Below are 24,116 nucleotides of genomic sequence, written 5' to 3'. Positions count from 1 at the left end.
AAATACTTTTTTTCCCCACTGTAAATAGATACGCTAGACTATTACCCACATTATGACTGACTTGTGATCATTGGAAATTGCTAGTTTGATTGTATTGCCATTCCCAACCTTAGTTACATTCGTCAGTTTTTGTCCAGAATATTGAGTAATTGAAACTGATACAGTGCATCCCGAATGGAGGCAGCAAACAATGTACCAGGCCAGCTGTGATTTACAACCTGATAGCAATATTTTTTGGACTACCAAGAAATGTATTGGTGAATTATATTAATCATGCATTGAACTGCATCCATCTATTGTGCCAACAATGCCTTAGTGTACTTCATGGGACGCTGAGTCAAATATAAACTTTTTTTAAAACCTCTTATGAAGTTGGTTTTGTAGCATAAACTGGAAATTTCATAATTTTGACTGATATTATGCTTGTCTGTTTGTTTCATATCTGCAAAGTAGTTAAAACGCTGTCAGTTCCACTTTAAACTTTAGGTCACAAGTTATTTGTGTGCTAAACCTGCCATGTTTTTTGCAATGGGAAGTAATAGTTGTAAATTTAGATTGGGAAATGCTTAATGGTTGTGTTTTTGTATTCTTATGATTGGGACCTACTGGCTTATTATGTTCGAGTTTATGGAAAGCTTATCCTTTAACATCATGCTGTGTATTGCTGCTGTCTTTCCATCAGCCCTATGCACATCCTGGAGAAGTGGGTATACTCTAATTTTGCCAAAAGGTTCCCAAACGGCCTGCCCAGTGAAGGAACGACACAATGTGTGAAAAATCCTGTTTTCCTATTTTAAAAAAGAAAAAGAGTTTTCCTAACAATATTTCTCATTTTCACTCTCAAATGTGATGGTCTAAGTCCACAACAATGCTTAAACCACATCAATCTGATCGGGGGGCCTGTCAGGGCCTGGCTCCCCAGTGGGTGGGCCTGTGTCCAACCAGGCTCATCCATGTCTACGCCCCTGATGCAAACAGCCATGATGACAATTGCGCATCACAAATAGCCTACTAACCAACACTTGCTTTGTCATTATGGGTAATTGTGTGTAGATTGCTGTGAAAAAAATAATTGTTTATCCATTTTAGAATAAGGCTGTAACGTAACAAAATCTGGAAAAAGTCAAGGGGTCTGAATACTTTCCGGCAGTGTCATTGATAAGTCGTATACCTCCACTACACTACTTTGATACGCATCAGTAGGGATTAAGAAGTGAGTATACGCAATACCCACTGAAAAAAAGTGGGTATACGGTTTATACCTGCGTATACCCTCCACTTGTCACGCTCTGGCTCCGGGACTTTGTATGTTGAGCCAGGGTGTGTTCGTTTTGGTTGGTTGTCTTTGGTTGTGTTGTCTTGGTTTGGTCAATGACTCCCAATCGGAGGTAACGAGTGTCAGCTGTCGGCTCGTTATCTCTGATTGGGAGCCATATTTAAACTGTGTGTTTTCACCTTGTGGTTGTGGGTTTTTGTTCCGTGTTTCTGTCAGTGCTTCTGTTGGACTTCACGATCGTGTTTAGTTTTGTATTACGTGCTTTACTTATTAAAGTCATCATGTTCGCTCAACGCGCTGCGTATTGGTCTGCTCATTTTCAAGACGATCGTGACACCACTACACCACTAGCCCTTTGTGTTTTACAAAACTGTTACGGTTGCTGTCCTTTCAGAATCACAAACCTGTCACACACTGAAGTTCTATAGGTTTGCCACTGCGCAAACATGTCTATAATAGATAAGGCTATTAAGATATTAATGTTTCAAGAAAGGAGTGTATATATTTGGCCTGGCGAAGTGGTTTTATGCTCAGACAATTATTATGATGTTTTTACTCTGCTGGTCTCGGGAAGAAATTAGGAGGACACAGAGACAAGACCGAGACACTCAATATGTGGTCTCGAGACCAAGAACGGTCTCGAGTACTACAACACTGACGCGCAGCAAACCTGGTCTCCATTCTGATGTGTAAATGTCTTCCCCACTCAGTTACACGGTAATACAAAGTAATTACATTGTCTTGTTAGCTTAATAGCATAACCCTGACGTGTTGGGTATATCATCTGAAGAGCTCTTGAGAAGGAGGCAGAGACCTGCAGGGTGTTCATTACTTGTCAAAATGTTGTTAAAGTAGACTCAGCGAAATGACGTTGTCACGAGTAGCACCACAGATAGAGATGAGCGAGATGCAACACTTCGCTCTCACACAGTCACACACAGTATCTGCGCATGTGCATAAGTTCGCTTCATGCTGTTAGAGCGTGGTAGCACCAAACCAGCCGAGAAGTTGAGCCTCGCTCTTCAATGCTCTTAGTTGTTGTGGAAATTGGCCCACTATGTGGTTTACTTTGTGCATCTATGTCATATTGCTGAGTCCACCTTTAAGATGGATCCCCTGGCAAAACACTAATAGGCACTAGAGACCCACGCAAAAAGGGTGCAAACACACACACACACATACACTACTGTTCAAAAGTTTGGGGTCACTTAGAAATTTCCTTGTTTTCCATGAAAACATACATGAAATGAGTTAGAATAGGAAATATAGCAAAATGCATAGGAAATGTAGTCATTGACAAGGTTAGAAATAATGATTTTTAATTGAAATAATAATAGTGTCCTTAAAACTTTGCTTTCGTCAAATAATTCTCAATTTGCAGCAATTACAGCCTTGCAGACCTTTGGTATTCTAGTTGTCAATTTGTTGAGGTAATCTGAAGAGATTTCACCCCATGCTTCCTGAAGCACCTCCCACAAGTTGGATTGGCTTGATGGGCACTTCTTACGTACCATACAGTCAAGCTGCTCCCACAACAGCTCAATAAGGTTGAGATCCGGTGACTTTGCTGGCCATTACATTATAGACATAATACCAGCTGACTGCTTCTTCCCTAAATAGTTATTGCATAGTTTGGAGCTGTGCTTTGGGTCATTGTCCTGTTGTAGGTGGCCAGTCTGAGATATGGCTTTTTCTTTGCAACTCTGCCTAGAAGGTCAGCATCCCGGAGTCGCCTCTTCACTGTTGATGTTGAGACTGGTGTTTTGCGGGTACTATTTAAGGAAGCTGACAGTTGAGGACCTGTGAGGCGTCTGTTTCTCAAACTAGACACTCTAATGTATTTGTCTTCTTGCTCAGTTGTGCACCGGGGCCTCCCACTCCTCTTTCTATTCTGGTTATAGCCAGTTTGCGCTGTTCTGTGTAGTACACAGCGTTCAGTTTCTTGGCAATTTCTCACATGGAATAGCCTTCATTTCTCAGAACAAGAATAGACAGTTATTTGTTTCTGGCCATTTTGAGCCTGTAATCGAACCCACAATTGCTGATGCTCCAGATACTCAACTAGTCTCAAGAAGGCCAGTTTTATAGCTTCTTTAATCAGCACAACAGTTTTCAGCAGTGCTAACATAATTGCAAAAGGGTTTTCTATTGATCAATTAGCCTTTTAAAATGATACACTTTTTTGCCATTGGAACACAGGACTGATGGTTGCTGATAATGGGCCTCTGTACGCCTATGTAGATATTCCATAAAAAAACAGCCATTTCCAGCTAGAATAGCCATTTACAACATGAAGAATGTCTACCCTGTATTTCTGATCAATTTGCTGTTATTTTAATGGACAAAAAAAATTGCATTTCTTTTCGAAAACAAGGACATTTCTAAGTGACCCCAACCTTTTGAACAGTAGTGTACATACATCCATACAGACAAACACATATTGCCATGTCAACAGCATTAGCTTTGTTTGCTCTATCAGAATAGCAACAGCTTACACTATACTGTTATTATGGTGGTGATTTGACAAAATAACAATCATGGTCTTGAATTGGACTCGCATTTTTCTGGTCTCGATCACTTGACTCGGTCTCGGACCCCTTGTCCCCCTCCCGGTCTCGGTATTGACTCGATCTCGCCCCCTCTCCGGTCTTGACTCGGACTCGATTTGCTCCGGTCTTGAATCGGGCTCATTTTAGGTGGTCTCAAACTCAACACTGCTGCGCGTTTAGGATATTTTCTCACTAGCATTATTCTGCCCACTCATATCAATTAACACCAGTTGGCTGTGAGAGGTGGTCCTCTGTAGCTCAGCTGGTAGAGCACGGCGCTTGTAACGCCAAGGTAGTGGGTTCGATCCCCGGGACCACCCATACACACAAAAAAAAAATGTATGCACGCATGACTGAAAGCGTCTGCTAAATGGCATATTATTATTATTAGTTGAAGTTGGAAGTTTACATACACTTAGGTTGGAGTCATTTAAACTCGTTTTTCAACCACTCCACACATTTCTTGTTAACAAACTATAGTTTTGGCAACTCGGTTAGGACATCTACTTTGTGCATGACACAAGTAATTTTTCCAACAATTGTTTACAGACAGATTATTTCACTTATAATTCACTGTATCACAATTCCAGTGGGTCAGAAGTTTACATACACTAAGTTGACTGTGCCTTTAAACAGCTTGGAAAATTCCAGAAAATTATGTCATGGCTTTAGAAGCTTCTGATAGGCTAATTGACATCATTTGAGTCAATTGGAGGTGTACCTGTGGATGTATTTCAAGGCCTACCTTCAAACTCAGTGCCTCTTTGCTTGACATCATGGGAAAATCAAAAGAAATCAGCCAAGACCTCAGAAAAAAAATTGTAAACCTCCACAAGTCTGGTTCATCCTTGGGAGCAATTTCCAAACGCCTGAAGGTACCACGTTCATCTGTACAAACAATAGTACGCAAGTATAAACACCATGGGACCACGCAGCTGTCATACCGCTCAGAAAGGAGACGCGTTCTGTCTCCTAGAGATGAACGTACTTTGGTGCGAAAGTGCAAATCAATCCCAGAACAACAGCAAAGGACCTTGTGAAGATGCTGGAGGAAACGGGTACAAAAGTATCTATATCTACAGTAAACTAGTCCTATATAACCTGAAAGGCCGCTCAGCAAGGAAGAAGCCACTGCTCCAAAACCGCCATAAAAAAGCCAGACTACGGTTTGCAACTGCACATGGGGACAAATATCATACTTTTTGGAGAAATGTCCTCTGGTCTGATGAAACAAAAATAGAACTGTTTGTCCATAATGACCATTGTTATGTTTGGAGGAAAAGGGGGGTTGCTTGCAAGCTGAAGAACACCATCCCGACCGTGAAGCACGGGGGTGGCAGCACCATGCTGTGGTGGTGCTTTGCTGCAGGAGGGACTGGTGCACTTCACAAAATAGATGGCATCATGAGGAAGGAAAATGATGTGGATATATTGAAGCATCATCTCAAGACATCAGTCAGGAAGTTAAAGCTTGGTCGCAAATGGGTCTTCCAAATGGACAATGACCCCAAGCATACTTCCAAAGTTGTGGCAAAATGGCTTAAGGACAACAAAGTCAAGGTATTGGAGTGGCCATCAAAAATCCCTGACCTCAAGCCTATAGAAAATGTGTGGGCAGAATTGAAAAAGCGTGTGCGAGCAAGGAGGCCTACAAACCTGACTCAGTTACACCAGCTCTGTCAGGAGGAATGGGCCAAAATTCACCCAACTTATTGTGGGAAGCTTGTGGAAGGCTACCCGAACGTTTGACCCAAGTTAAACAATTTAAAGGCAATGCTACCTAATACTAATTGAGTGTATGTAAACTTCTGACCCACTGGGAATGTGATGAAAGAAATAAAAGCTGAAATAAATAATTCTCTCTACTATTATTCTGACATTTCACATTCTTAAAATAAAGTGGTGATCCTAACTGACCTAAGACAGGGAATTTTTACTAGGATTAAATGTCAGGAATTGTGAAAAACTGAGTTTAAATGTATTTGGCTAAGGTGTATGTAAACTTCTGACTTCAACTGCATATACAAAAGTATGTGGACACCTCTTTAAATGAGTGGATTCGGCTATTTCAGCCACACCTGTTGCTGACAGGTGTATACAATCGAGCACACAGCCATGCAATCTCCATAGACAAACATTGGCAGTAGAATGGCCTTACTGAAGAGCTCAGTGACTTTCAACGTGGCACCGTCATAGGATGCCACCTTTCTAACAAGTCAGTTCGTTAAATTTCTGCCCTGCTAGAGCTGCCCCGGTCAACTGTAAGTGCTGTTATTGTGAAGTGGAAACATCTAGGAGCAACAACGGCTCAACTGCGAAGTGGTAGGCCACACAAGCTCATAGAACGGGACTGCTGGGTGCTGAAGCGCATAGCGTGTAAAAATTGTCTGTCCTCAGTTGCAACACTCACTACAGAGTTCCGAACTGCCTCTGGAAGCAACGTCAGCACAATAACTGTTCGTCGGGAGCATCATGAAATGGGTTTCCATGGCAGAGCAGCTGCACACAAGCCTAAGATCACCATGCGCAATGCCAAGCGTCGGCTGGAGTGGTGTAAAGCTTGCCGCCATTGGACTCTGGAGCAGTGGAAAGTAATGAGTGATGAATCATGTTTCAATCAGGCAGTGATGAGTGATGAATTACTCTTCATGCCAGGGGAACGCTACCTGCCCCAATGCATGGTGCCAACTGTAACGTTTGGTGGAGGTGGAATAATGGTCTGATGCTGTTTTTCATGGTTCGGGCTAGGCCCCTTAGTTCCAGTGAAGGGAAATCTTAACGCTACAGCATACAATGACATTCTAGACAATTCTGTGCTTCCAACTTGGTGGCAACAGTTTGGGGAAGGCCCTTTCCTGTATCAGCATGACAATGCCCCCCGTGCACAAAGCGAGGTCCATACAGAAATGGTTTGTCGAGATCAGTGTGGAAGATCTTGACTGGCCTGCACAGAGCCCTGACTTCAACCCCATCGAACATCTTTGGGATGAATTGGAATGCCGACTGCGAGTCAGGCCTAATCGCCCAACATCAGTGCCCGATCCCACTAATGCTCTTGTGGCTGAATGGAAGCAAGTCCCCGCAGCAATGTTCCAACATCTAGTGTAAAGCCTTCCCAAAAGAGTGGTGGCTGTTATAGCAGCAAAGGGGGGACCAACTCCATATTAATTCCCATGATTTCGGAATGCGATGTTCGACGTGCAGGTGTCCACATACTTTTGGTCATGTAGTGTATGTGTACGTACTGTATGCAGTCATGTGGCAGGTCTAGCGTGCGGGGGTGTAAAATCTTGGTTCTTGAGGGCTACTTCATGCATGAAATTTCATATGACGATTTAAGTCATTTAGGTCATCGGCTAGAATGTCAAGGGACCTGGCTTTAAACAGTGGCAGATTACATGAAAAGGTGAGAACCAGAGGGGGCACTTAAGCCTACAAAGCTTGGAGTTGTAGAGGTACAATTCATATACAGACAGTGCCATTTTATGCTACATGTACATCCAGTTTTGCCTGATTGTTGATGCAGCAACAGCAACATAATCCCCTCAGCTACCGTGGCAGATTGCACAAAGATGGGCAGACAGAGTAAATATTTGAACAAAGCGTAGATCAATGAAAAATCAAGAGGGGCCCCCGAAAAATAAATCTCCCAGGCAGACAAACATTAAAATCATGACAAGGACAAAGTGTTCCTGTATTTTTTAAGTGCGGCCCTCTTTGTCCCCCAGTTCTGATTAATTCATGAGGAACAGCCAAGCCGGCCCACATCTACCCTTATTCATGCTTTTTTTATTTATTCCTTCCTTAACTAATCAAGGATATGATCATTACTCAGGAAGATACAGGGGTGAACCCCCAAACCCCTGGCAGGTCAGGGGAAGGCCGCTGCCCTCATTGTGGTTGCCACACCAGTGACGGTGACTCTCGGATAGAAAATGGTGATAGATACACCCTCGACTGATAACCCTCAAGGCCGTTTGTCAATGGATTGGGATGAAAGAGAGCCCAACAGAGTTGTATAAGGATGGAACTGACGTAGAACACAAGCAAGGATGGTGTCAGAGCTCAGGGCTCATGGCACGGAGACTGTGCTGCTGTCCCCGGGGCATTGGTCTCCCGGCCGGCCTGGACTGGAAGCGAAGCGGTGACCACACTGCCAACGGGAGCAGCACAGGAAGTGGAGGGGGGACAAAAGGTCACTGCTGGAGGAATGTGGTGGCCGGGTTCCATTTACGACGTGCTCGCCCAATCAGACGCCAGCTTGGTGAGCGGCCAACTTGGAAGACGAGAGAGCGCCTTGGCTTACAGGAATGGGAGATGGAAGGGGGAGGGAGAGGGGGTGGCTTGAGCAGTGTGAGGCTCAGTAGCAAAACAAAATGAATGGAGTATGAGTACAACACATTGAGGTTTGCGTGCTGGACGCCACCCAATTAATGGAATACTCCCATCGTGATTACTAATTAAGGTCATTAATACACATGCGAACAGGGGAAAGGCTAACGGTCTCTCTCCCTGCCTCGCTCTCTCCTTTCTACATAGCTCGCCTCGTTCTGGAATCGCTTTTGGGGAGAGAGAGGCATTTTGGAAGAGGTCTGCTGCTGGCCGCACTTCAGTTGAGATTCTCATCTGCACATAATTCACTTTCAAAGGGCAGAGGGGCTATGGAGAGAATCCTTAATTGCGCCGGCATCGTGTACAACATATAAACATTTGTCTATCTCGGCCCCTCTAATGAGAAACCAATAATGGATACAAACAGCAATCACTTGCCTTTCTCTCTGTCCACTTCCCCGAAAAGCCATACGGGACAATCCGAAACAGGGCTTTTTGGAGAGCGCAACCTCATTCATCAATTCTCTTTTATGCTCGGAATCATGCAATACTATACTCAGCCATCAATGTAGCTATAAATCTCTCTTTATAGGGACTAACATGGCAGATATTTCTCAATTAAAAGGTCATTCTGTGCTAGGGGGTTAGTGTATGGATGCAGGCAATTGTAATGGAGAATGTGTGTAATTCTAGAAATCGATGCCCCACTTTATATAATATATATTTTCTACAGGATCATTAGGGAAAGGTACCAGTTTATATTGCTATATCACTACAATTGTTATTATGTACACAGACACTGAGAATAATGACAGTGTGTTGGAAATTAATTGTATTTAAACCTTCATTAAAACCTGTAATTATTTCACAGCAAGACGCCATATCGGGAGTTTGTTTGCAAATCCTTGAAAGTGCATTACTGAAGTGCCGTGCCATATTGTGTAGTGTACCTTCTATGTAATTACCATGTGGATTTAATTATCATCTAATATAATAACATATGCCTTTTAGCAGACGCTTTTATCCAAAGCGACAGAGTCATACAGACATACAATTTCATAAATGCCGACAGACAATTTGTTCATTCGACATGGTGGGATCTTTTTGTGTTGGTAAAATTAATTATGTGAGAAATTGCGGTGGAAATGCCTTCATGCGCAAATACTAATATAATAAACATCATATCGAAGTAAACTTGGAGTCACGCGATGATATGTTGTGTGGTCCTCCCACTACAACTCAGGAAACTATGCAGTTTATTAGGCAACAAATGAAATAAGTTATGATGAACTTCACAGGGTGGTGAAAGTGCACGTGATGAGCTTGATACTCATTTCCAATAGATATTGAGGGTCTTATTCTTGTGACATGATGATCGATGCTTGGCTGCCGTTTGACAAATAAAAATAATATTGCTCTTATCCATAATAATCTCATAATGTAGGTTGTCTACCTGCACTGTATCTGTGAGCTGTTGAGCTGTTGCAGATGTTAGAATCTTCGCATGAAAATCTGTCGCAAATTGAATGGAAACCTAGCTATTGAGGAACAACAACAGGCAGCTGAGAAGAGAACAAAGCCGTGGGAGCCAATCATCTCATCTAATTTCCCACAATCCAGTGCGGTGTTGCCCCGCCAGGCGGGCTTGGTGAATCTCAGCCTCAGCAGCCTTATCTCCTGGAGGAGGAAACGGAGGTCCTTTTTAAAGGGCTGAGGTCATTTCTTCTTCCTCAGGGCTCATACAAGGAAAATGTCTCCATTTGGTCAGCCCCTGCTTTCCTTCAAATGCCTGAGCTGCCTTTTTCAAGCTTTTAAGAAGCCCTTGTGGCCTCGGGATGGCAAATTAGTGGCTTCGGTTCCCCCAGACCCTCAGATGAAGCTTACCCATATCTCACTCCTACTAAATGAGAAACATCCAAAGGGAACCAGAGGGTACAATAGAGGGAGAGAAAGAGAGAGAATGCCTCCCCTCTTACCCACAGAGCTTGACGACCCTTAAGCCTTTCACAACTTCCTGTTCACATTGCTCTCCGTTTGGTCCAGGGCGTGAGTCAGCGATGGGAAGATGGAGAGGCTCATTCAGGGCCTGTGCGATGCAGAGGTGTAAGGCAGCCACGCTGTGATGCTAGGCAGGTGGAGGATTGATAGATCTGCTGCTGGCTGCTGCAGGAGCCATAGAGTCCTAAGGCAGATGGATGAGTGTGTGGCTGGGGGTGTAGGCTTTGTGTGGGGGAGAGGAGAGGCTGTACTATGCTAGCCTCAATGTGATTGTGCACTCTTTGCGAGTGTGTTTTTCAGAGTGGGGTCTGAAATCATTGACGCCCTTGATAAAGATGAGCAAAAATGACTGTATAAAATAAATAATTCAAATTCTGAGCTATATTGTATTAAAAAAAAGAAGGGAAATTATATTATTTTATCCTGCTAGAGCACGATGAGCCAAGTAAAACCCATACGACCAAACCCTCCCCTAACCTGGACGATGCTGGGCCAATTGTGCGCTGCCCTATGGGACTCCCGATTACGGCCAGTTGTGATACAGCCTGGGATCGAACCCGGGTCTGTAGTGATGCCTCTAGCACTGCAATGCAGTGCCTTAGACCGCTGCGTCACTCGGGAGGCCCTCATTTTCAATAATCTTGACTCCTACCCTTTTTGAGAATTGTTTTAATCACTTGTTAAACAAAATATCTTACTCTGAGTAATTGTATTAGTACAAAATAATTTATAATAATTTAATAGAAATTTAATAGAATTTAATAGAATTTCCTCTTTTTTTGTATACAATATAGCTCAGTATGTGTATTATTTATTTTATACAGTCATTGTTGCTCATCTTTTATCAAGGGTGTCAATAATTATTATGTGAGTGTGTTTGTACGTTCATGCTTGCTTGTGTGAATGTGTGTGTGTGCGTGCGAGCGAGCATTCATGTACATATGTGTGTGTACAGTGGGGGAAAAAAGTACGTTTGCCCACTGACAAAGAAATGATCAGTCTATAATTTTAATGGTAGGTTTATTTGAACAGTGAGAGACAGAATAACAACAAGTCCTAAGTCATGTTTTGCAGAGGGGTCAAATACTTATTTCCCTCATTAAAATGCAAATCAATTTATAACATTTTTGACATGCGTTTTTCTGGATTTTTGTGGTGTTATTCTGTCTCTCACTGTTCAAATAAACCTACCATTAAACTTATAGACTGATCATGTCTTTGTCAGTGGGCAAACGTACAAAATCAGCAGGGGATCAAATACTTTTTTCCCTCACTGTATATGCATGCTTGTGTGAATGTGTGTGTGTGTGTGTGTGTGTCCATAATAATAATAATAATAATAATAATTTATGAAACTTTTATAGCGCTTTTCATTACAATCTCAAAGTGCTTTAAGCAAAAAAACTAAAAAGACATGCAATTTTGGAAAACAAAAACAAATAGTTAATAGCCGATCATGGCAGGCAGGGTAGTTCATTCATGGCTTGAGCAGTCAGCACCAGGAGAGGCAGTTCGGAGATGAAACGGAGGGGGGTCACATCCAGGGGGTTTCAGACTGGTCCAGAGCCGTTCATCAGGGCAGCCTGGACCTTTCCATCTCTGAAGCAGCGCTTCTCAGTAAAAGTCTCTGAAGATAAACTCCTTGGGTAGAACTCCCCCACTACCGATGTGTAGCACCCACCTGGGTGAAGCCACGACAGCCACCACAAAAGCAGCCAAAAAACTGCTCAAAACTTCCACTTCAACGAGCCTGCCATCTCCAAACACTATCCCCTTACTTCGAATCAAAACATAGCTAGCTAGTTTGCTAGCAAGTTAGCTAGCTGAGCTTCTTGATGACAGTGAAGATTTGCCAGTCATGCCATGCCGATAGCTAACAAATTAGCTAACAAAAACCACATTTTTGAAAGAAATGCAATCAAAGGTACAAATAAATGATTACATATTTACAAATGTACATGTGTACCTAGCCTAGGCTGCTATTCCGGCACTATGGCAACGATGGACCATGCGTGCATTTGTGTGTGCATTTGTGTGTGACACTTGTACAGTGCCCAGCACATCTCTGTCTCCCTACAACAAATATGTTGCTCTCCCACTCTTTTCTCTCAGTGCATCTCACATGTTTTTCATCTTTCCCAGAGATGACTGGTTGCTGACCTCTTGCACCCTCCCCTTTTCTCACGCTTTACTGCATGCTCACTGATCTGAACTAAATACAAATAACACAGGATAGGAGGAAGGGGGAATTGGCCCGGCTTGTTCCCAGTTCGGTGTCTGTCTGATGGTGCCACCGTGTTAAAAAAGCACTGCTTCTGACATTTAAACAAGCGCCAGGTCAAAAGGGCAGACGACTGAAAACAAAGTGATACTGGATCAGGGTGACGCGGTGCTCTTTTGATGACAGACACAAAGCATGCTCTGACCCATACCTGCCTTCCTGCTTCTCTTTGAGGGGAAATGCATTCACCTTTACAAGGATGGAGAGGGGGAGAGACCATCTTTTGAAAGGCAAAAATCTATTTAGAAGCAGATTGTGTAGACTAGAGTAACCTCTGAACATTGATGTTATCATAAAAAGGTCTATGGGCATGCTACAACATTGGTCTCTCACTAGAAGACAATAATAAAAAATTAATGCTGGTCAGGGTCAAGAAAAGAAAAACACAGGCCCTCTGTGTCAAGCTCTCTCAAATCTGAAATATATTGCACATGTATTTCAACATCAGTATGAAAGGAATGAGGCCCTGGTTGTCAATAGTGATCAGAGACATAGGTTACATTAGAGGGGTATGCCAGAGATCTGCCTTTATACAGAAACACATGGCTTCTGATGAGGCCTTTGAACTATTACACTCTCTCTCTCTCTCTCTGTATCTCTCTCTCTCTCTCTCTCTCTCTCTCTCTCTCTCTCTCTCTCTCTCTCTCTCTCTCTCTCTCTCTCTCTCTCTCTCTCTCTCTCTCTCTCTCTCTCTCTCTCTCTCTCTCTCTCTCTCTCTCTCTCTCTCTCTCTCTCTCTCTCTCTCTCTCTCTCTCTCTCTCTCTCTCTCTCTCTCTCTCTCTCTGTACCTCTCTCTCTCTCTCTCTCAGGGCTGGACCATCATTTCCACTCGTAAAAAAGGATGCTTATACTAGCTCTTGGCATCTCGGCAGCGCTGCATTCCAGGCGGGTGAGGTATGGGAAACTGGTCTCCCACACCCGTGAGCACAGAGCAGAGTGCCTGGCCCTTCAGATCATAACTCACCAGGCCAGTGCCTGGACACAGAGAGGCTCTACTGTATTTCATCATCACACCCTGCAATTTACTTCTCACCTCTGATGTACCCATACTCTCCCTCAATCCTCTCTCCCTGTTTTCCTCGACCGATGGGTCCATCTGTCCTCCTAACAAGGGGCACAGGCTGACTTTTGATTGCCTACATGAGTCACCAGCAAAACACTAACATTTTAGCAGACGGTCTTATCCAGAGCAACTTACAGGTGCAATAAGGGTTAAGTGCCTTGCTCAAGGGAACATCGGCATATTTTTCACCTAGTTGTCTCGGGGATTCGATCCAGGGACCTTTCGGTTACTGGCCCAAAGCTCTTAACCACTAGGCTACCTGCCGCCCCACACAAAGGCAGTTAAGCCAATCCGAGGGTTTTCCAGCCTCCACATTTGACCCGGCACACAACGGGTGGGATCCATCCAGGTAAGGACGGCTAGGATGCGGCTTCACCTTGAAGGGGGTCGTGTTACTGAGTGAGGAAGCTGCAAAAAGCAATTAAAATTATTGATGGAAGTTCAATAGCGCTTAAACAGTGCTGCCAGACACCTCGGGGCAAGTACCAGACTAATCAGGTTTTTTTCTCCTCCTCCAAGACTCAGGCTGGCTTTGGCCAATAAAGGACTCTACATACTCCACGCAAATGGAGCGACGGAGATGCCGCTGAATATTTGGAACGGACCGCATACAACACTCTGTCGCTGTGTTTGCGTAGAGTGTGTAACAGGCTTAAGAGGAGAGTGAACAAAAGGAAAACTACTGAAATATATTTACAGTACTGTACCAGCTCGGCTGGAGCAGGGAATAGCTCTACGAATAGCTTGAGACGTAAGACGAGAGTGATAGTAATGAATGTTTAACTAAACCATACTTGCCTGTTAGCCTTCTAATTGGATATGTACACTTAATTAGCAATGTGAAAATGAGCCGCTAATATCACGGCTCCATTGTTTGGTTTGCTGTGTCAACATTATATTCATAGTGAGTATACAGACGGCACAGGCTAATGCTGTTTTCCAAGATCCGGTTAGCTAGGGAGGGGTTGCACAACAACTGCCTATCCTCTGACGTCCTTCCAGCGAGCGAGCTTCATCACAAGGCCTAGTTGTTTACCTCCATCCTTCCTCCAGCTAGCACTACCTGCTAAATCATTGATTTACAACATGCAGGCGCTTCCTTGACTGAGGTCTTTGTTTATGCCAGGGCTTGGCTCCGAACGCTTCCTATGACAACATCTGCCTTGAAGAGTGATCGTCACGCCACAGACGGTGGCAGACACAAGGCTCTCGTGGCTAACACAAGGCTCAGCATGTGCACTGCATAGGGAATAGGGTGCCATTTGGGATACAGTGACCTTGGTGAAGTACCTTTGCACTGGTTGGTGTTCTTGTCCAGGATCGCCTTAGTTGACACTATTTTTCCATATCTGTGAAGAGAAAAGAGATGACAGAGCATTTTAGTATTACACTTTAGACTGGCTTTATGACCTTAGGCTAGGCATGCCATCACTCAAATAGACATCAATAATTTAAGGTGCATCCTCCATGTTTTCCATATGTGTATAACTACCAGTCGTAAAGTTGGAAAAAGTTGCACTAATGTCAAAAATTAATCAACGCTTCATAACAACATTTGGCGAAGCAGAGTAACATTTTAGAATGAACAGGCGGAATGGTTATAGAACATAACAACATCGGGAATATTCTTAGAATTCAGTAATGCTATTACCATTACAGTAGGCTATTTGTCCTCTCTCAATTCTCTAACCTTCACTTGGCCTATTCAATAAATAAATGTAGCGAGCCACGAATGCTCTTTTGATAACCATTACCGCTGTTGGGAAATGAACAGCGGAAGTTAACACATCGGGAATGTCGACTACCACTTCATCTCTCCCATTAATTAAACAACTGCACTACGACTCGCTGCGGCAAAAACTCATCGGACTGTGTGTGGACTAGAGGATGACTGCATCAGGCAGCGCTGTGTGTGTGTGCCTGCCTGTGTGTTTGTTACCTTGTGTATGCGTGCATGCCTGTACATGCCCTTGTGTGTGTGTGTGTGTAGGAAATAAAGCTTCTCTCTCAGTACATAGGGAAGTGTGGAGCTTCCTGGCCCATATTTCACCAGCAGGGGATAATTGTGCAATTTCTCAATGCACAGTGGAGACTCTATTTACTGCATGCTGCGGTGGGGTGGGTGGCAGTAATGATCTGATGAGCACAAAGAGGAAAACTACAGCCTGACACGCAGCCTCCTGGATACCAATCAGACTATTGTCTTGATGGGATAGAGATGCAGGGTAATTTGACTGTGGTTGCGTCCCAAATGGCACCCTATTCCCAATGAGCCTGGGTCAAAAGTAGTGTACTATTAAGAGAATAGGGTGCCATTAGGGACGCAGACCTACAGACGTGTTACAAGAGGGGGTCGCAGTTCCGGAGCGACCCACTAGGTGTCATCCTCTGACAACCTTAAGGACCTCCTCACTCACAATCGGAACTAATCATCTTCCTATTGGTATCACCTGTGTCTATCTGATTCACCTGTGTGCCCTCACTTCCCTGTGTTCCCTTGCTCAGTTTTCTCTGCTAGTTTCACTATGCCAAGCAGTACTAATCAGTGTCTGATCGCGGGACGTATGTACAGGTACGTGAGAAGTGTTCTCCCTGTTTATTTATTATTTCAGTCATAGTTAGTATTTCATATTTTTGTCTGTCTGCCTGTTTTTCTGAGTCTTATTTGCTCAGCCTTTGTTTTTTCGTGTAAAGTCTGTTATTTTGTATCCTGGCTTCGGGACCATCAGTAAAGTTCCTTGTTTCATCATCTCTGCCTATTGCCTACTGTCTAACCTGCACCGCACCTGGGTCACACCTCACACCAACCCTTACAGAAAACTGAGCCACTATGGACCCAGCAGAGGCAGCACAGTGTCATAGCGCATTGGCAACGCAGGGAGCCATGCTGAACCAGCACGACCGCAGCCTGCAGCAGATCACGAGAATCTCCGCCAGCTGACGATTGCCGTGCAGAGCCTGGTGGACACTCGACCAGCACTGGCAGCCGGCGGAGTGGAAGCCGCCGCATCGGCATCTTGCGGGAACCCCGCCTACCACCTCTGGACGTCCGTCGTACCTCTCCGGAGGGCTGCAGGGAATTCCTCACCCAGTGTTCCCTGATATTCAGCCTACAACCCTCCTCCTTCCGGACGGAGCAGGGCCGGGTGGCTTACATTATGACTCTGTTGACGGGTCGGGCCCTTTCCTGTGCTACGGCGGAGTGTGAGAGCCAAACTTTCCTACCTATTCACCCGGGAGCTACGCAAGGTGTTCGACACCTCTCGGGTGGTGTCGGGGCACGAGGCCGGGAGGCGGCTCACGGCCTGTCGGCAGGGTGACCGTTCGGTGGTGGACTACTCTGTGGAGTTCCGGACCCGGGCTCGAGGGGCAGGATGGGAGGAGGCCACCCTGGTCGTCCTTTACGCTCATGGGCTATCGGAGGGGATGAAGGTCAAACTCTCCTTCAGGGAGCTGCCTGAGAGATTGGACGGCCTCGTCGACCTCTCGGTGCAGGTAGACAATCGGCGTTGTGAGAGGGCGCACGAGAGAGGCATGAAGCAAGCTGTGCCTCGGCGTCCCCCAATCAGCCCGGAGGCTTTCCGCCGTTTCTGGGAGGAGACGCCTCAGGAGGAGGCTATGCAGCTGGGTGCGGCGCGCTTGTCCATGATGGAGAGGCAGAGGCGTCTGCGCCAGGGACGTTGCCTGTGCTGCGGCCAGATAGGTCACCACTGCGAATCATGCCCAAAGGGAGGGCTCGCTAGTATCAGGAGGGGTGCTAGTGAGCCAGAACCGAAACCCCAACTCCAGAGACTCCCAGAATTTTCTCCCTGTCAGGTTTCAGTGGGCCCGCGCTGCGCGTCGGGCGCATGCACTGGTGGATTCTGGGGCCGCGAGAAAACTGTGAGCGACCCACTAGGTGTCATCCTCCGACAACCTCAGGCACCTCCTCACTCACAGTCGGGACTAATCATCTTCCTATTGGTGTCACCTGTGTCTATCTGATTCACCTGTGTATTTATGCCCTCACTTCCCTGTGTTCCCTTGCTCAGTTTTTTGAGAGAATTCGAGGGCGTCTCCCAAGAGCAATAGAAAAGATTGGATTCAACATGGGGTTGGTGCATATGTTTGATGGCATTGATATACTCAAAGCATAATTGTTTTATTTAATTGATGTTGCACTGTTGAGGATAAAGTTTGCAAGTAAGCAATTCACTGTATCGTTTACGCCTGCTGTATCCTGTGCATGTGACAAATAAGCTTTGATTTTTAAAAAATATTGCATAATTACCCAAGGTAATTAATTTGTGTGGAACTCTTTGCGTGAGCGTATAACTCTACACTTGTGAATAGGGTTCGACAGAACATAAATTGGAAAGGATATCAGCGCTTTACATTTCTACAACTAACTCAATGAAGTTACACATCAATTGTAAAATGTATACAGTTAACGTTGCACTGATCGTGTGCATGGGTTTTTTGCATGTCTGGTTGTGTAGGCAAGAGTGTGTTTATTTGTGTGTGTGTGTGTGTGTGTGTGTAGTCGGTTCGTTCTGGGAACCAGTTAAAAAAGCCTCCTATTGGCATGCAGTTGGGGAAAGTTATCATTATAACTTTGTTTGGGTCCACTGGGACCAGGATACACTCGTTTCTGGTTGCCAACTCATCATGGCACGTCTCATTAAATGTTAAAGTTCATCAATGCATCCTGTCTGTGATCCAGAAATACCCCACAAAGACACCAGGGGTGGGAAGAAAAGAAAAGGTAGTATCATGCATCTAGCCCATAATTGAGAATTTTGGAAATAAACAGGGAATACAAGCCGTACACAAGCCGTGTGTGTGTGTGTGTGTGTGTGTGTGTGTGTGTGTGTGGACACTGTGCTGGCAGCTCCTCTTCCAGGACTGGTTGGTGAGGCTTTGATGTGACAGAGACAGTCCCTGTGAAGCCCAGGTTTAACACTGGTGATGCTATAGCTCTGCTACAGCCTGTCTCCACTAATCCTATTTCAATCACTCTCAGTCTCCATTATGACTGTCTTTACTGGCCCTAGTCAGTCCTCCCCCAGTCTCTCTCTCTCTCTAGTAGCGTACCACAGTTTTGCGGGACCCACCCGCAAGGTCTGAGAAAGGCCTTTCTATTTTGCCATGAAAAATCCCTAGCCACGTCCTCAGAGCATGCGCAGGCCAGCTGGCTGGTGTGTTTACGGACATATTCAATCTCTCCTTTTCCCAGTCTGCTGTTCCCACATGCTTCAAGATGGCCACCATTGTTCCTGTACCCAAGAAAGCAGCGGTAACTGAACTAAATGACTATCGCCCCGTAGCACTCACCCCTGTCACCCTAGACCCACTTCAATTTGCTTACCGCCCCAATAGATCCACAGACGATGCAATCGCCATCACACTGCACACTGCCCTATCCCATCTGGACAAGAGGAATACCTATGTAAGAATGCTTTTCATTGACTATAGCTCAGCATTCAAAACCATAGTACCCTCCAAGCTCATCATTAAGCTTGAGGCCCTGGGTCTGAACCCCGCCCTGTGCAACTGGGTCCTGGACTTCCTGACGGGCCGCCCCCAGGTGGTGAAGGTAGGAAACAACATCTCCACTTCACTGATCCTCAACACTGGGGCCCCACAAGGGTGCGTGCTCAGCCCCCTCCTGTACTCCCTGTTCACCCATGACTGCGTGGCCAAGCACGCCTCCAACTCAATCATCAAGTTTGCAGATGACACAACAGTAGTAGGCTTGATTACCAACAATGACGAGACCGCCTACAGGGAGGAGGTGAGGGCTCTGGGAGTGTGGTGCCAGGAAAATAACCTCTCACTCAACATCAACAAAACAAAGGAGATGATCGTGGACTTCAGGAAACAGCAGAGGGTGCAACCCCCTATCCACATTGACGGGACCGCAGTGGAGAAGGTAGAAAGCTTCAAGTTCCTTGGCGTACACATCACCGACAAACTGAAATGGTCCACACACACAGATAGTGTGGTGAAGAAGGCGCAACAGAGCCTCTTCAACCTCAGGAGGCTGTATCACCGCCTGGTACGGCAACTGCACCGCCCACAACCGCAGGGCTCTCCAGAGGGTGGTGCGGTCTGCCGAACGCATTACCGGGGGCAAACTACCCGCCCTCCAAGACACATACAGCACCCGATGTCACAGGAAGGCCAAAAAGATAATCAAGGACATCAACCACCTGAGCCACTGCCTGTTCACCCCACTATCATCCAGAAGGCGAGGTCAGTATAGGTGCATCAAATCTGGGACCGAGAGAATGAAAAACAGCTTCTATCTCAAGGCCATCAGACTGTTAAATAGCCATCACTAGCACATTAGAGGCTGCTGCTGCCTATTGAAATCACTGGCCACTTTAAGAAATGGAACACTAGTCACTTTAATAATGTTTACATATCTTGCACTACTCATCTCATATGTATATACTGTATTCTATTCTATAATATTCTACTGTATCTTAGTCAATGCCGGTCTGTCATTGCTTATCCATATATGTATATATTCTTAAATTCCATTCCTTACTAGTGTTGGGTATATGTTGTGAAATTGTTAGATATTACTTGTTAGATATTACTGCACTGTCGGAGCTAGAAGCGCAAGCATTTCGCTACACCCGCTATAACATCTGCTAAACACATGTATGTGACAAATAAAATTTGATTTGATTTGAAGCTGAGAGAAAATAGAGATCATATTAAAGGGGCTATGTCATAAACGCTTGATGTTCCAGAATGGGCTGAAAATGGCAGCCATATTGGTCAGGGAAAAATCCAAACCAGTCTAATTGGAATGAATGGCAGTAGAGGCATAATCCTGATTTTACTTATGCAGGAGCCCGTGCCCATGCCCCCCCCGTGCCCATATTCCACATTGTGTTGTGAGGGGGACTGGCAGACCACCCAAGCGTGGTGTTGTCCCCCCTCTGGCTCTCCAAAGGCCCTCGCTGTCTGTGTGTCTGTTTGCTGTGGTAGACGTGTGAAGTGGCATGACAGGTAGGTGGGAAACAGCTCCAGGCAGTTTCTGCTCCATGTCTGTGTTTCCATACCTCTGTTCCACTTACTATTTGGTATAACCACATCCACTAGGGAGATACCGGGCCCCTGAGTTAGTGCCACGTTCCGGTTTACCCTCAAGCTCAGCCGACCCCTCTCAGCGCTCTAAAGGTGAGCCTGGCAGACAGGGGTCAAATCACAGCTATTTTTGCAGTGGAGCATTAAGGACTAGGACCAGTACACCTGGAAGCATAGGAGCTTCCTCTGTGACTACAGGACAGAGAGTTAGGGCATGCGAGGAGGCCCAAGGTGTGTTCCAAATGGCACTACATTTCCCTATATAGTGCACTACTTTTGACCAGAGCCCAGGGCTCTATAAAGGGAATAGGGTTCCATTTGGGACGCAGCCCCAGTCTCCCAGTGTACTGCAGAGACAGACAGGCAGGTGCTGTGCACTGCTGAACTAGCCTGCTCTATCCTGATGGACACCTGGCAGGGGGGAGAGCCGCTGCTCACTCAAGTAGCACTGAATCAAAATCAATCACGCTCCACTCTCCTGAGCTGTACTTGTGTACTGTAGAGGGACCTGCCCTTTGAAGATATCCCACAGCATGGCCACTGCACTACCATTGTACAAGATGTTACAGTTGTCGGTTAAGCTTTTCTCTCCCTGCTTCTATTAGGTGATACAACGGTTTTCTGTGATCTGTAGGACTAAGCTCTTTGGCCCTCCTCCCCCTCCTGTCCTACTCACTGTGGGACGTATTCCCACTGTGGAAGACAACAGTTATATTTCAAAATGTCATCTTGACATTTCTGCATTGGAAATTAATTATGAAGATTGCGCTTCTGGCAACTACGGCTCTTGACAAATTGTGACCCGGTGGATTAGGCCAATACTTTTCTGGCTTCAAGACTGGCCCAGGGCTGGCCAAAACTTGATCACACCCAAGATTGGGTTGCATTTGGTCAGTTTACACTCATCTGGGATCCGGCTCTTTGTAGTCACATTTAAGAGGCTTTGACTGAGGCTAGCCTGACTAGCCTCCAATAGCAGTGTTGGCCATGTTGAGTTAGTGCCTGCAGCTGACCTGAGAATGATTTAGTGCTGATGTCATTGTCAACCCAGGATCTGTATCAGGACAAAAATAACACACACATACACACACAAGCTGAACACATGGACACACAAACACACACACAAGCAAAAACTCACTCTGAGCACGCATGCACACACACACACACACACACACACACACACACACACACACAGAGACACAAAGACATACAAACATGGGATAATGCATTTCTGACAGGTAGTGCTGGTGAAAGATGCTGGCCGATCATCAGATTGTAGCTCCCTGCAGAGATCTCCACCCACATTGACCAGAGAGAGGGAGGGAGGGAGAGAGAGGGGAGAGAGAGAGAGAGAGAATGAGAGCGAGAGAATGAGAGCGAAAGAGTGAGAGAAAGAGAAAACAAGAAAGAGTGAACGACCACAGTGGCTCCACTATAGATATGGAGTGCTTTTAATGGAGTGAGTGGGAGAGAAACATTGCAGTGTGTTTGTGTGTGTACTTGTATATGTGTGTGTGTGTGTGTGTGTGTGTGTGTGTGTGTGTGTGTGTGTGTGTGTGTGTGTGTGCTTGTATGTGTTTGTGTGTGTGTACTTGTATGTGTGTGTGTGTACTTGTATCTTTAATAGAAGAAGTAATAGGCACAGTGTACAGTATTTTCTACTAGTATAGCTAGTCCCACAGTTCTCTTTCAGGCTTCAGCGTAGCAGAATGTTTGTCCACGGCCGTCTACAACCTGTCAAGCCGACATGCCATGCATTTCTGTCTGACACGCACAAATGAACACATCTCATCTGTGCTGCTTTCTCCACACTACTCCAGATGAAAGAGAAAGAGTAAGAGAGAAAACAGGGGAAGGGATGGAGAGAGAGAGAGGGAGGGAGGGTGCGTCAAAGCACCTGGGAGGGAGGGAAATTGTAGAGTCCTGAGGGCTCTGCTTCCTGTCCTCACGTCAATCAGTCTTTAGGCTGCTGGCTGCTGCAACTGTAATGGATGGAGGGGCGCTTTCATTTTACATTTACGTTTTAGTCATTAAGCAGATATTGTTATCCAGAGCGACTTAGGGTTAAGTGCCTTGCTCAAGGGCACATTGACAGATTTTTTACATAGAGTTCAGGTGGGCCTTCGCACTTCAGCAAACAAAGGAAAGGAGGGGTGATCAACAACAATGAGAATGGCATGAGAATGGCTTACCAAGAAAAACTTCCAAATGGACTAATTCAAGGTAAAAAGGAGTTGGAGCACTCAACAAAAAAAAAAAGGCAGAGATTTATTTATTTTTGCTCACTTTAATCCATTGTACAGGATGCGTACAGGTGACTAACGTTTCAACGTCAAGCTGATAAAGGCCTTTCTATTTTGCCATGAAGCTGAGCGAAAATAGAGATCGTATTAAAGTGGCTATGTCATAAACCGTTGATGTTCCAGAATGGGGTGAAATTGGCAGCCATATTGGTCAGGGAGAAATCCAAACCAGTATAATTGGAATGAATGGCAGTAGAGGCATAATACTGATTTTACTTATGCAGGAGCCTGTGCCCGTGCCCCCCGTGCCATTATTCCACATTGTGTTGTGTTACAGCCTTAATTCAAAATGGATAAAAATATTTTTTTTTCAATAACCCATCTACACACAATACTCCATAATGGCAAAGTGAAAACATGTTTTAGCAAATTTCTGCTAATTTATTTTAAATAAAATTAAAAAATATGTAATTTACATAAGTATTCACACATACTTTGTAGATGCACCTTTGGCAGCGATTACAGCTGTGAGTCTTTCTGGACAAGTCGTTAAGAGCTTACCACACCTGGATTGTACAATATTTGCCCATTAATCTTTTCAAAATTCTTCAAGCTATGTCAAATTGGCTGTTGATCATTGCTAGACAACCATTTTCGGGTCTTGCCATAGATTTTCAAGAAGATTTAAGTTAAAACTGTAACTCGGCCACTCAGGAACATTCACTGTCTTCTTGGTAAGCAACTCCAGTATAGATTTGGCCTTGTGTTTTAGGTTATTGTCCTGCTGAAAGGTAAATTAATCTCCCAGTGTCTGGTGGAAAGAAGACTGAACCAGGTTTTCCTCTAGGATTTTGTCCGTTCTTATTCTGTAAAGGCTTCCTTCTTTTCACTCTGTCAATTAGGTTAGTATTGTGGAGTAACTACAATGTTGTTTATCCATCCTCAGTTTAAAAGTTTTAAAGTCGCCTTTGGCCTCATGGTGAAATCCCTGAGTGGTTTCCTTCCTCTACGGCAACTGAGTTAGGAAGGACGCATGTAGTTTTGTAGTGACTGGGTGTATTGATACACCATCCAAAGTGTAATTTAATAACTTCACCATGCTCAAAGGGATTTTCAATGTCTGCTTTTTTTCCCCCATCTACAAATAGGTGCCCTTCTTTGCGAGGCATTGGAAAACCTCCCTGTTCTTTGTGTTTGAAATTCACGGTAACACTTTACTTGACACCTAGCATCATAACACGTTATGACACGGTCATAACCATGTCATAATATGTCATAACAGCTGACATAACTC

The 24,116-nt window shown here is 45.0% G+C and overlaps 1 protein-coding gene across 1 annotated transcript in view; it reads right to left on the bottom strand.

Annotated features, from left to right (window-relative positions):
* The window catches only part of LOC311114553 (RNA-binding motif, single-stranded-interacting protein 3-like), a gene marked incomplete at its 3' end in the record, with an annotated part of 106,006 nt that overhangs the window by 12,450 nt on the left and 69,440 nt on the right, over window positions 1-24,116 (bottom strand). Inside the window, exon 3 of the mRNA XM_084189795.1 lies at window positions 14,790-14,848. Coding sequence (XP_084045921.1) covers window positions 14,790-14,848 — 59 coding nt within the window. The remainder of the gene's footprint in view (window positions 1-14,789; window positions 14,849-24,116) is intronic.

This window comes from Coregonus lavaretus (assembly GCF_964263955.1).
Source record: "Coregonus lavaretus genome assembly, contig: HAP1_SCAFFOLD_1262, whole genome shotgun sequence".
NCBI lineage: Eukaryota > Metazoa > Chordata > Actinopteri > Salmoniformes > Salmonidae > Coregonus > Coregonus lavaretus.
The sequence above is the reverse complement of the archived record's forward strand: the minus strand, read 5'-3'. Positions and strand labels throughout refer to the sequence as shown.